The sequence below is a fragment of the Hoplias malabaricus genome, chromosome Y (assembly GCF_029633855.1).
Source record: "Hoplias malabaricus isolate fHopMal1 chromosome Y, fHopMal1.hap1, whole genome shotgun sequence".
Lineage (NCBI taxonomy): Eukaryota > Metazoa > Chordata > Actinopteri > Characiformes > Erythrinidae > Hoplias > Hoplias malabaricus.
In genome coordinates this window covers 8,334,260-8,348,510 of record NC_089820.1, presented here as the reverse complement: position 1 = coordinate 8,348,510, position 14,251 = coordinate 8,334,260, and the positions used below count along the sequence as shown (strand labels likewise).

The following is a 14,251-nucleotide window of genomic DNA, read 5'->3' as shown; positions in this document are numbered from 1 at the left end:
TATTAAATGTCCCCAGCCTCTTCAAGAAGAGCCAGCTCTGCACCTTCCTATAAAGGATGTGTGTACTTTGACCAGTACAGCTTTTCAGTGAGCTGCAGCCCAAGTTTCTTTTATATCTTTACCATCTCCACTCAAACCCCCATCCATAGAGACTGGCTGTGGGTGTAGCCCAGTCCTTTGAAATTCCACCACTATCTCTTTAGTCTTAACCATTTTCAAGAGCAAGTTGTTCCAATGACACATATTCCTCCACTGTACGCTCCTGTACTCCTCCTCCTGTCTCCTGTTACACACATCACAGCAGCAGGTTTGTCAGAATACCTCTGCATGTGGCATGACTCGTAGTTGTATTATGGAGAAGGTTGAGGATGGCAGGTGAACTGTAGGCAGACAATGCATGTCATTTTCCTCATGTCTGGTTTCCTCACACAGTCCAAAAACACACGTTGGTAGGTAGATTGGTGACTTAAATGTGTCCATAGGTGTGAGTGAATGGGTGAGTGTTTGTCACCCTTTGAAGCACTGGCACCTTGCGCCCAGTGATTCAGGGCAGGCCACCGCAACCCTGAACTGGATAAGCAGTTTCAGACAATGAATGAATGAATGTTTTGTTTCCTCTCATTTCAGCATGCATTTCGCAAATACATAAGTTACACTGCTCAAAAAGATGAAGGGAAACCTTAATCAGTGCAGTATAATACAAAGTTTGTACATCTTCAGGCGTATCAGTCTGTCCAGTTAGGAATCATAAGCAACCGTGAGTCACTTTCAACCTGCTTTGGTGTGAATAAAAGTGATAAGTGCCCAAAGAGGCAACAGCAGGGCATACTACAAAAAAGGATTGGTTTGCAGGTGATGGCCTTAGACAATTACCCTCACTTTATAATTCCTGACTGATTCTTGTATAATTTTGCATTTGCTACTGTCAATAGCACTACTGGTAGCATGAGACAATAACTCCAGACCACTGAACTGCACGTTGTTCAGCTCCTCCTTGCCATGTCCATACGTTGACGTTGCAAGAAGGTTTGCTGTGTCTCCCAGTCTCAAGAGCACGAAGGAGATACCAGGACACATGCCGTTACACAAGGAGAGTTGGACAGGGCAGTACAAGGGCAGCTTAGCCCAGCAGCAGGACGGGTATCTGCTTCTTTGTGCAAGGAGGGACGTTCCCCAGACCCGAATCTAATTGAGAACTTCTAGGCCACTGTGTCTCCTGCATCGTTAAGTAGTGCTACAGACTGTCCAGGAGCACGTTGATGCCCAGGTGTGAGAGGAGATCCCCAGTAGACAGGCTGCTTTTGATCAGGAGCATATCCAGACGATGTCAGGAGTGCATACAGGTTCATGGGGGTCATTCCCACTACTAAGTAATATTATGAATTGCCCTGATGAAATTCATGCAAATTGTATCAACCTGTGATTTCAGCAATTTTGAATAAGCCCTCAGTGGGTTGATGATTTTGGTTTTTACGGACTGTTACATAATTACGTAAAAAATGTCTATCAGTAGAGCTTTTCCACCTGAATATTTTAATAATTGCGATCCAATATACAAGTGCTCCCTTACATTTTTTTGAGTAGTGTATTTGGATTCCATGTGGTGTTAATTTAGACCATTAACCACTGATCTAGGTCTTAGATTTGTGCAGTGATAGCTAGCATTAGTGACACAACACTGTCAACTAATCAAAGATTTTTCCTTGTTGAAGGAATAAAGTCCATCTGAATTACAAATACTTATATACCATTTGACACTGTCTGCACTGTTATTTCAAGATATAATAACGTGACATATCTTTCAATACCGTTTTATCTATCAATTTTCAGTTTTTTAAAATATTTAAAAAGCCAATAAACTACAGTCAGCCTGAACCAAGTGATATAATAGGACTTCTATAGAGCATCATATAGTGCTTTACAGGTGGGTTCTAACACTTCATTAAAAGTCTTGGGCACCAAAGAATGTTATAATTAAAAATTATTAATACATGTGGTGCATGTATAAAATTATATGAATACAATAAATACTAAAGCATAAAAATAAACAGGTGTTGTGAACGAGTGTGAAAGACTAAGTTTGTTTCCAGATGTCCTTCCTTAATCGTACAGTTTTGTTAAATCAACAGAAAACATGATCTAACAAAGTATTTATTAACCATCTCAGATAATACTGGACTGTCACAAGGACAGATGTGGAAATGGCTTTTACCAATTTACATTTTGAGGCAAACTGACAGTGGTCTGGATTCATCAGAGGCTCTACTAAACATGTTTTTTTAAATGACAGTATAAATGAGTTTTTTCAGGGACTAAAATGCAATTTGAATGATCTCTTAATAGCTGCAGCTCATAGGAAATTTTAAAATATATAAAACAATGTTGTTCCCAATCTGTTTAAAGACAAGCAGCTACATTAAAAAAAAAAAAAAAAAAAATCTTCATTTTGCTTTTTGAAATACACGTCAGTGATGGGACATAGTCAAATGATAAAGCATTGTTTTAATTTTGGATTTTGTTTTTACAACCTACAAATAATGCTGCAAAAACATTTCTAAAACCCTCATATTTCCTATGTCAGAGGAGCAGGGAATGCAAGACTACTTAAAATTTCTAATTTATTAAAAGAAAAAAAAAAAGTTTATTAAAACAGCTTTATTATTCAGTTGACAGTAAATCAAAGCTGTCTTAAAAACAAATTACAGAAACTCAACAGTTAATTTTTCAACCCATTTACACAGTACACCATTTTGTCAAACTTGATTTGGGGTTTAAAAAGAAATAAAACAAAACCCTGCTTAACTGATAACGGGTATCTATACAAAGAAGTGTCCAGTGGAATGATCAGACAAATTTATTGCTGATTAAAGCTGGATTGCTGATATTACCATAAACCTCAGAGAAGCAGGACAAATTTCCTGCATTTTTGTTTTTCATTTCTAAAAAAAAAAAAAAAAAAAGTGTACAGTTAAATGCCAAAGTCAAGTAACTGAGCACTCAACACTCAAAAAGAAGAGTGAATTGTTTATTTTCTTGATTTGTTTATTTATTTTTTTCAAGCAAAACAAGCAGTCAGACCTTGGTTTTTAGTTTTATTCATTTATTTTGAGTTCCATCGACGGCTGATCAATGAGCAGATGCACTTCCACCCTTCCAATGCCACTCTCACTCCACTCATAACTAAGCTTTTCTTTAAAGGAATATTCCAGCAATTTTAAACTTAGTGCCTCTTCTGTAGCCCGCCAGAGAAGCCATGGTCTCAAAAACATTTTTCAGTCCATGGCTTTCTGTCCTATTGGTGAGTGCAGGAAATTGAATACATCAAAACCAACTGTGTGCTACAGAGACAGTCTGTTAATAAAATGCTTCAAATCCCAATAATCTGACTCCACCCCAACTTCTTAAATTCAAAATATTCGCTACAAAACTCACTCTGCTCATTCATTCTTCTTTCTCTTCATTAACAGTGTCCACCCACACTCGAGATCACTCAGCTACTTTAGAGTACAAAAGAAAATCAATATAATCAAAAATAAAATTAAAAAAAAAAAAAAAAAAAAAAAAAAAAAGTTCCCCAATGTGGGAATCGATCAATAGCACAAGCCTCGTCTCACAGCATGGTCAGGATGAAGTGTGGTTTCGGAAAATGGTCAGAAGAGACAGGAGCTGGAAGAGACATGTGTTTATGTGCGTGTGGGGAGGGAATGGGGCCAACAATGCAACATTTCGATGATCGAGAAATGAACACTTTTAAAGAGTGGCGTCAAAGTCCTGATGTCGGGAGGAAAACAAATACAAATTAAAAAGTAACAAAAAACAAAACAAAGACGTGTCCAAATTTCATAGAGTCTATTGTAGAAAAGGGAGAACTGTTGCAGGTCAAAGAGAAAAAGGAAAGAAGAGCCGTATTGACAGGCTCACTTCTCTCCCTCACTGCTCTTCTCCTTCTCCTCTTCTTCTCCTGAGCTCTTTGTCTTCTCATCCTTTACAGAAAGCGCCTCCAGTTTCTCCACCACTTTGTTTGCACAGTCTGTGTTTTCTGTTTAAAAAGGACATGGGGTTAAACACATGGTTGGATCATGGAAAGCTAATGCTTGAAGAGAAATTCCATTCCAGTTTTTAAATCAAAGTAGTTTCTCAAGCAAACGTCACAGGGGGTCACATGACCCTCAGGTCAACACGCCCAATGCCAAACATGGAAGAGGGACAGAATGCCCCAGGGACCAAAAATAGGTCATCAATTACCAGGTTGCTTTGTTCCAGAGTTGCTGTGGATTAATTCAGCGACAGAATTAGAGCTAAACATAAATGGACAGAGCCAAGATAGGGTCATGGTTTATCCACGCTTTACAGTGGGTTCAGAACATAATGCCACATGATTCTGTCAGAGGTATGGCTTGTCTGTCAGAGTATGTTTCCCAAGCCATCCTGAGCTTGTGAACAATGAGAACAGTGGAGAAAAGTAGCCTGCTCTTTAATCTAAAACAAAAAAAGTAGGCAGGGTTGCAATGGCTTTTTTGTGTGCTCTTTCTGGGGCTTCTTTAGCTTGATGCATCCAGATGCTGTCATGGTCCATGCTGAAGAACCTACTATTCATTGGTTATTTTCTGGATGTGGAATCCATTCATGTTTGTGAAAATGTGCCAAATGGTTCCAAATTAAGTTGTCAAAAGGAAGGAAACTGCTTCCAAGTTAATGGAATAAGACCATTTGTGATCCAGAATCAATTGGCTACCAAAAACTGACAGCACAGTTTTTGTCTGAATGCCATTATCTCATTACTTTAATGTTCAGCCTTTCTAGAAAAACAGAACCTTACTGTAAAAGGATCACAAAGAACAAACATTCAGCAAACAGTGCATTTGTCCAAATAGTGTATTTAAATAATACCAGAGATGTAAATTGTAGTAGAACACACCAGAGTCTGTCCAGAGGAAAACAAACTACTGCAGCAAGCTCTACAGGACACTGTCGCAGACGAAAAAAGTTTCAGGGCCAGGGAATATGACCCGAAACAGAGTGAGTCTGCAAAAATCAAGACAAACAAAAATCTTACCTTCCAGTGACTTTCGAACTTCCTCTTTGCATTCATCAAACTTCACCTTAAACTTCTGTGCATCTGCAGAAAGAACATTGAATTATTTTAATTAATTTAAATAAATACAGCTCAACGTTCATATAATGAAAAAGAAGCATTCAATTTCCACTAGACTTGAATAGTTAAAGATAGCTTTAACAATCAGAACAAGTTCACAACCTTAAGTGTTCCACAGACTGGTTCAGACCACAAACAGGAATTGAACAAAAATGACTTAGATGTTTAAAAAATATATACGCTTAACTTAAATAAAATAGTGCTGTAATACTTTTACCAGTGTTTTGGATCTGAGAAAGCTGGACAGTTCTCTCATAAGTTTAAAATATTCTGTATGTTCTAATAATTTTAATATAATTGTGAATTACACAAGCAGAATAAGCAGCTTTTAGGAGAATGTGTGCTCAGCATGTGTGAGAAAGTTTAGGCACACTCACTCTCAGCATTGAGAAAGCGGATGGCCAGGAGCTCCGGTTTGGGTTCTTCGTCAGCAAAGTCTGCATGTGTGTTCCACACCCAGGCTCTATCACTGCCAGCATTTGGCTTCAGCTCCATCAGTGGCATAACTGCACAGAGTCAGTCATAGCTCTTTATTTTATTTTTTTTAACATAGTAAACAAGCTAGTTTAGCGTTATTAATATTAAATCTTGAGACATTATATTCACCCTGTTACAGAATATAATATTACAGAAACTTGGGCTAAATAATTACAATTACAATAATCAAACGGGGAAAAAAAATAATAAAATAAAAAAAGAAGATTACGACCACAAAAAATATATTTAATACCAGAGTATTTCAAAACCAAACAAAGTTATGAAAAGTACAGAAAATGACATGGTTCACATACAATTTCATATCAAAAACATTTACCTAAAATATCTCATTCAGAATTTGAAAATAAAGCTCATAATAATACATAACCTAGTAATATGTTACTCACTGTGGTGGTTGGCACAGATCTTTAGTGTGCGGTCTCTCCTCATTAGGAGCCGGATGGTGCCTTTCTCTTTGTGCCGCAGCAGTTTGACATCCCCTGTGCCGCGCTCCTTCCACTCCGGTGGGTCATTCTCACTTGCAAACCGATACAACTTCGCTCGCCTAAAAAAAAAAAAATTAATAATTAGAAAGTTTATTTGCAAACAATTAAGTCACTGACAACATTATCAGAGGATTCTCAATACTCTAATTACACCAAACAACTAATGCTAAAAAGGCAAAGGTAAGCTTACAGCAACAGAACAGCTCACCACACTTGAAAGAGAACTGCTCAGCATTTTGTTTAGTGAAGGTCAAAGTGGGAGGGCTATCTAGACATCTAACCATCTAGACAGAGGGCAATAATACACTTTTATTAACTTTTAAAGATGGCTGTGGCAACACCAGGGATTGAACTCTTAATCACCTAATGATGGAGCCAACACTTTGTTATTGTATCAGGCAGGAAAAAAGACCATCACTCACGTAATGTGCTGTGATCAACCAAAAATGTAAGATTCCAAAAAGCTGTTGGAGAAGGCCTGACTTGTATTGTATTACATACACAGTCCAAATTTTTGCTGCATCCCTCTAACATTACTGAACCACAAAACGTAATGCTCATTCCCAACAACACCTGTAACTTATACTGCATTTGATGCACAGCCCAATGTAGGTGGATATAATAGGTCAGAATGAGATTGTGGTATTAAGAGTTCTTAATAGATTTAAGAACAACGGATTAGAGGGTTGTTGAAGGATGACTTAACTATTTCAGAATGTAAACAACCAGTATGGGTTTCTAGAGGTTATCAGGCTAAATCCCGCTTTGTCACAGCCCCAAGATGGGTTACAATTGGTGGTCTGATGCAAATATACTCATGTAATCCTAACACTGTAACTGCATGTTAAACCAAGTAAAGCCCTGCTGATTCCCTTGTGCATTAAATATTTTGCCAGCCATGTCTGTTACAAAACATGCAGGAGTATATTCAAAATAATACTATTATTTTGACCATATAGTTTACACAATTTTCAAAGGCAAACATTTCGCAACATTCATCCTATAACAAAAATCTTGAAGTAGGACACATCCATGAAAAACAAATTTGAAGCACATCAGTATGATAAAGTATAAGTTAGCTGTCTATTTTTCAAATTGAGAAAAAAAAAAAAGTGTAATTTTAAAACAGTTGTTACAAAACAACACTCGGAGAGAAGCCTCTGTAGTTTATCCCTAATCTGAGACACACTTGATTTAATTAGTCATACTTAGAAGTCCACGGTTTAATTAGCGTTTCGGGTAGTTTGTGACAAAATTCCACACTCACAGAGCACCATTAAACTCACATCATAATGATATCAGGTAAAACATGACAAACTGTCAAATTTATTTTTAAAAACCATTTTAAAATTTGGCTTAAGGGTACATTGAAAACACTGGTGCACTTGAGATGAATATTGGAGAGAGAAAAATAAAATCAATATTCTATTCCTTCTTTTTTAATTACAGCGAAAGAAACGTATTGATGAACTAAAGTGATTGAAAACAGGCTTGTTTATTGTAAAACAGCTACAGAAACATTCAACTGCATTAAGTGGTTTGTCATTTTAAAAAAATAATAAAGATTTCACAAAAAACCTAAACATTCAGGGACTGGTTATAGAGCTCATCTGTATGCCATAGGTCTGGTACTGCAAAGTCCAGCGTTGCCACAAATATAGCAATAAACTCACATTTTGAACAGCTCTTCCTCATCCTCCTCCAGAGTTTTCACCTCGCGCTCAGGCAGCGACACGATGGGCTCAAAGTGAGGGTCGTGATTTGAATCGTCTACATTTTCTGTTGATGCCTCATGGTCATCTTGTGCATCCTGTGGGTGGGGAGGGACGTACATTTTTAAGTTTTACATATTCAGAGAAGTGTGTATGGGCAGTTACTAGGTATTATTTTAAAAAGATAAACAATCAAAAGTTAATTTAAATAAAGTAAATCAAAACCAATTTGTTTTTAATGGAAGAGAGGACTTGTATAGAAACAAGTCATTCATCGTCATCTCAGCATTCTTCATTTTTCACGCACTAGTTTTTTGGGTTTGTTTTTTCAAAAGGAGGCATCCAGTTGCAGTCAATCAGCACAACGTGAGTGGGAAAGAGGCAGTGCTTAAGCTCTGACTAAAAACATGCTCCAATTACTGCATTTTTAACTTTTATGACAAATTCAAGGGATTGTGACTTTAAAGGAGAGCAGATTACAGAATGACAGCTATACAATTGATACATTTTATATAAAAAAAATATTTATTTTTTTAAGACTCAAAGAAATCATATTGAACCTGAAAATCAATATCATTACACTGCCACAGTTCACAAGAATAAATGGTTCCACTTTCTATGAGCACTGCTGCTACTCTGTGTGGGCACCGGGGGGGACGTGTCTCTCTGGCCATTCAGTAGATCTGCAGAATGAAAGCTAGGGGGGGATTTAAAGGGCTCACTCTCTCTTGCTTTCCTTTTGTCAACGATTTGCTGCAGCAACCAAGCTCACGTTCACTGAGCCATGAGTCTGTTGTCTGTAGCAGAAAAACCCCAGGGGCACAAGTGAAAATCCCTGACTGTTACCACCTTAACATTATACTGCCTAATTATGCTTGCTCACAGTTAATTAGGTGATCAAGCTTCTTAATTATTTTTCTCCAAAACCTTCCCTCAATTTTGCTGATTCATTTTGGAAGAAAGGTAACATGCATTTTTGGTAAAGAACATTTGTACTGCTTTTCCACTCATTTTCATTGTCATCATTTCACATAAACCTCTTTTGACTGATGAAGTTCACTGGTGGCTGTGAAGAAGAAAAATAGATGTGTTTCAGACATGGAGATTCCTGGTAGCATTTACCACCACAGTAAAGAAAACTGAGTGCAGTTTATCTCCAAGACATTATTTTATATGATTAAAATAGTGAGTGCAGTAGAATTCTTTTTAAACACGCACAGCAGATATGCTTCTCTCCAAGTCAAGAGCTCTTTTTTCCACAGATTTCTTTTTAATTAAGACAAACTAGATACATTTTGCTGTCAACGATGACTCACATTAGTAAAATTTCAGCCCAAGGCTAGAATTAAGTGACCATTACAAACTCATGTCCTTGTGTATTAGCTAAACACAGATGTTTGCTTTATGACTCATGTTAACCAAAATGTAGCCCATCTCTGGATCGGGAAGGCCATAGCACAGCAAAGTTTGTATTTACAAAAATACATTATTATTATGTCTACTACAAAAACTACTAACAAACTAGGTATGTCTAATCCTATTGGGGGAGGAAAACAATCTATTTAAAATAAGTTCTTAGAACGTAAAAATTAATGCAACCGTATTTTTTTTTGTCATTTTGGACTGATTATATTGATCTGTTCATGACATTTGTAAATAATATACAGTATGTGAAACTGTGTATACAAAAGTATACATACGTCCTTCTGCACAACAGCAACATTATAGATACCCAGCTTCTTTGTGGAGAAGTTGGAACAGATATGAAACTCGGTAGTGTCACGTAGAAAATAATTTAAAAACTATAAACAACATTTTTATTCAATACTTCACACGCTGAAACCAATTCAACAAGACAGCTCTTTTAAGGAAAATATACAGCCAGTGTTCCTTCAGCATTTTGATAGACGTGACAGCATTAAAGCCGCAATTGCATTAAAAACCGATCATCTAAACGACTCAGGTTTGAATCTATGCGCTGAACCGGCCCTCAGTCATCAGAAGCCCATGTGCTCCCAGAGCAGCCTGCTAATGCTAAAGCCAGCTACAAAGGAAGCGCTAGCAGGTCTTTTACAGCCACAAAATAAAAAGTTGACTTCTTATTGAACTTTAACCCTATTTTTATGTCGACTAAAAAAAAACACTAAGAAATTATAAACAAATGTGTAATTTGTTTACCTTTAATTTATTGTAGTTAGCTGTTAGTCTAACATTTGCGGCTAAATCTATTTTAGCCGCAAATGTTAGACCAACATTGAGACTTAAGCTTCTATAAACGTATTCTCTATTTTTTTCTGTAAAGTTAGTAAGTTTAGTCATTTAAATTTACAAAAGTTTCATAATATGTGCCAGCACTAGTAAAGATGTAAGCTAAGTAGCTAAATGCTATCTACGTAATCGGCTAAACTATCTAGATAGCTATTCTACCTAATGTAGTCTATTCCTAATAAAAAAATAATACTAATAAAGAGCTAAGACACCTTAACCGACACATCAGCGATATTAAATAATAAAAACAGACATTTTATGTGCAGGCCCCATGCCTAGCTAAACTTGTCTTAATATAACAAATCAAATTAAAGTTAAGTTGAAGTTAAATATTTAAAATTGCGTTTCAAAACAGATCAGAACCTGTGACTTACAGAAACATCACATTTAATTAAGCAAGCACTGAAAGATATTAGATTCAGTAAGAAATACAGGAAGCGCGCTGAGCTTCTTTTGCTAATTTTACGTCCCACCTTAAAAATGGTGCTGCATTTACCGCTTAATTTAAGGTGGAAGGGAACAGATGAAAAACCTAGCGTAGTTAAACGAGTTCACTCATTTTTTAAACAAAATCAAAAGAGTTGAAGAGAATCAGCCACTAAATCAATTTGTCTAGAAGGACAGCGTATTTCCACGAATAAAATTTACTGAATATTATATTTTTTGTCCATTTTCTTTACAGGTAAAATAGCGACGGTTGCTAAAGGAGCTAGCCTTGCAGAAACATCGTCAAAGTTTTGAGCAATAAAACAGCTAAATTTAGGATTTAACGAAGAAGCAGAAGTTACAATAAGGCAAATAAAGCCTATTTTTTAAAGCTGAAACTCGCCATTTCATGAAGCCGGCTCTCAGAGATAGGGAGGAGGAGAGAATATACATAAAAGAAAAAAAAAGGCGGATTAAAATCATCCGCTTGATTAAAAGCGACACAAAGAGACTGTAAGAACAAAAACGAACACTAAAATGTATCTCTCACCTTAGGATCGGCCATAGTTTAGTGGATGTTTACGGATTGTGGAGTTTTAACTTGATAATTCTTCCCTCACCATAAAAACTCACACACTCCCGCTTTCGCGCGCACCGGACCGGCGTGTCGTCATCAGCGCCGCCGCATGTGACGTCACCCAGTCGTTTAGCATTTTAGATATTTTGGTTATTATATATTTTGGGGGCTTATGTAAATACGCCAAAGACAAACGTAGTTCTATATATAATTCCGAGATTATTTATAATTTTTTATTTAGTTTCTATGTAGCGGAGTTTCTCAGCGCGGCGCTGCCATGGCAACAGAGTTCAACGGGTACACCACAGAAAAAAGACCCACTTCTTCCCCACGGAGAGGAGGACAGGGCGGAGTCATAGAGCACGGGTGGGTGAACGGGTGGATGGATGAACGGATAGATGTTTTCATTATCTTATGTAAAGAAAGTTGTGTGGGTGAACGCTTTACCAGGTAGAAACGTGGGTGGATTAACTGATGAAATTACGTTTTTCCATATTCCCATCTAATCATCCATCCAATCAATAATGTTTAAAATAGTGGGGGCGCTACCCATTCACACTCTCTTTCCCTCGATCAATTCTGGATAAAACATAATCTATAAAACTGACGTTAATCCGACCTTAATACATTTTGACCTTTATGCTAATTTATTTTAATCTCAAATAATTAATCTCAATATTTGATACAGTGTCAGAAACTAGATACATGACAAAAAATGTCTATCGTACAGAAATTTGTGGACGCATTTTGGAATCATGGCACAGTAGTTCAGCAGGTAGTATCGCTGTCACATAGCCCCAGGGTCCTGGGTTTGTGGGTTCAAGTCCTGCTCCAGTTGACTGTTTGTGAGGAGTTTGTTGTGTTCTTTCCGTGTCAGTGTGGGTTTCCTCCAGGTGCTCGGGTTTCCTCCAGGTGCTCCGGTTTCCTCCCACAGTCCAAAACACGTTAGTCGATTGGCTACTCAAAATGTCCATAGGTGTGTGTGTCACCCTGTGAAGGGCTGGTGCACTCTCCAGGGTGTGTTCCTGCCTTGAGCCGTAGGTGAATGCAGGTAGGCTCCGGACCCACTTACTCTTAACTGGATAAGTGGTTACAGACAATGAATGAATTAATTTTTTTTTTTACAGTGGTGGTGAATGGAAACAGACATCTCCAAGTCTGTTTCCTCCTCATGACCAGCTGTGAACTGCAGCAGGCTAAAGAGTTTATATGGAACAATGATAATGCTGCTGCTGCAGATGCTGACGATAAAGATGGAAATCTCAGCAAAAAATATTCACCTCACAATATCCTCCATTTCCCTCTCCACCCGAAATTGGTTTAAAAACAAAAATATTAAAACTATGGGGAGATCAGTGATGTGTTCACAATCATTTTGTATAGTTACTTTTTGTGAAGAACTTTTAGAGGAGCATGTCTGGTTCCATTCACCACTACTATCGACAATTCACTAAATCACCTACACTCACCATAATTTTGTTAATTTCTGAAACGTTTAATCATTCAAAGAATTTGGGATATCAGTGGAGTTCAGGTTAACAAGTTCACAAGGTGTGTAATGATTTTTGGGAACAATGCTAATAGGTCTACATAGGTTTGCATATGGAAGCAAATCTGTCTCATCAGACTTTGAAATATAATCACCTTTGAATTTGTAGCACTGATTTTTTTTTTAACTGAAATTATGCATCTGAATTGTGTTGCTTTTGAATTTAAGTCTTCAGATTTCCACCTCTGAATATTTTGCTTCACACATATGCATCTGAATATAGTTGCTCTTGAATTGAACTCTTGAATTTTAAAGAACACGTTTTCACTGTTATTGTTTAAGGTTAATAAATTCAGATTAAAAAAAAATTCAAGCTCAAAAAAATTCAATCAATATCAATTTCGAAGTTGCTCAAATTGGATAGACCAAATTTCACTCAAATATGAGTGAAAAAATTCAGGGTACACATCCGGGATGCAAAGGATAAGCAATTGATTCATTAGGATTTTCTGTTTCACCTTAAAGGCTAAGCATCACTTAATGGACCTCCATGAATATTTCACATTATTGTAGTTACTGACATATATAAGTATGAATTAAAATGAAAATAGCAGCTTAATTTGCTTTAAAACTGACAATTTTATTAAATTGACGGAAAAACCTGAGCTTGCTACGGAAATTCTTTAACGCAACCGTGACGTCACTGGTGGACAACAGCTGAACAACGCCGCGGTAAAACACCGTTATGACTGACTGTTATGACAGTATCTAGCTAAATAACAAACATTATTCATGACAACAGCCTAGCAATAAGCTAAACTCAAATTTAGAGGTACCGTTATTCTTGTAAATGTGATCGAAGTCGAACTCGAATTCATCTGACACTATAAACCTCCGTAATGCAGCTACGTAGCCGAGTATAATCTGAGCCACCGAGTTTAGCAAGTCAAGCTAACGTTAACTAACACCAACTAAAACAGGTGAAGTAAGTGTACTTACCCTGTTTACCTCCATTTTACAGAGGTTCTTGAACACCTTTCGTTGGTTTCATTACATGCCCATATTGTTGGAAAAGCACCAGTGAAATGAGCTACAGATAACGGAGTGAGCGGATGGTCCTTTCCAAAGTGCCCGTTTAAAGTTGACAAATTTAGTCCATTTTCTGGATATTTTGGGATCTTTGGGCCATTTGTGCACAGATGTCCCACTGTACATTGAATTATTGCAGCCAAAAACAACACACCTTTTTCATAATTTTGCATTAAATTAAGTGGCAAAATATGAACACAACTTCCATACCGTGGAAAAACGACACGTTTAGTTTCCTCCCACAGATATTATCTGATATTATCAGACAGAAAGAATGCAGGTAATACATAGTCTGTATTTGATTATATCACACACACACACACACACACACACACACACACACACACACACACACACACACACACACACACACACACACACACACACACACACACACACACACACACACACACACACACACACACACACACACACACACACACACACACAGAGAATACAGTCTGTAATTGTAGATCTACAACATGCTCCTGTTTGGTCAATGGAGCTCAGGGAATGAACAGTGAGTGTAGAAACAAGGAGCTAATGATAATT

The 14,251-nt window shown here is 37.2% G+C and overlaps 1 protein-coding gene and 1 non-coding gene across 2 annotated transcripts; both read right to left on the bottom strand.

Moving 5' to 3' along the window:
* Window positions 1-2,569: 2,569 nt before the first annotated feature.
* LOC136678351 (ran-specific GTPase-activating protein-like) lies at window positions 2,570-11,232 on the bottom strand. The gene is made up of 6 exons (XM_066656379.1): window positions 11,095-11,232; window positions 7,812-7,948; window positions 6,040-6,197; window positions 5,533-5,661; window positions 5,057-5,119; window positions 2,570-4,039 (listed from the first exon to the last, which is right to left on the bottom strand). The coding sequence occupies exons 1-6, from the start codon at window positions 11,107-11,109 to the stop codon at window positions 3,918-3,920; spliced, it is 624 nt and encodes a 207-aa protein (XP_066512476.1). The 5' UTR covers window positions 11,110-11,232; the 3' UTR covers window positions 2,570-3,917.
* On the bottom strand, window positions 4,899-5,029 carry LOC136679853 (small nucleolar RNA SNORA77). Its single transcript, XR_010796630.1, has one exon. It is a non-coding gene; the product is annotated as a small nucleolar RNA SNORA77 (small nucleolar RNA).
* Window positions 11,233-14,251: the final 3,019 nt, after the last annotated feature.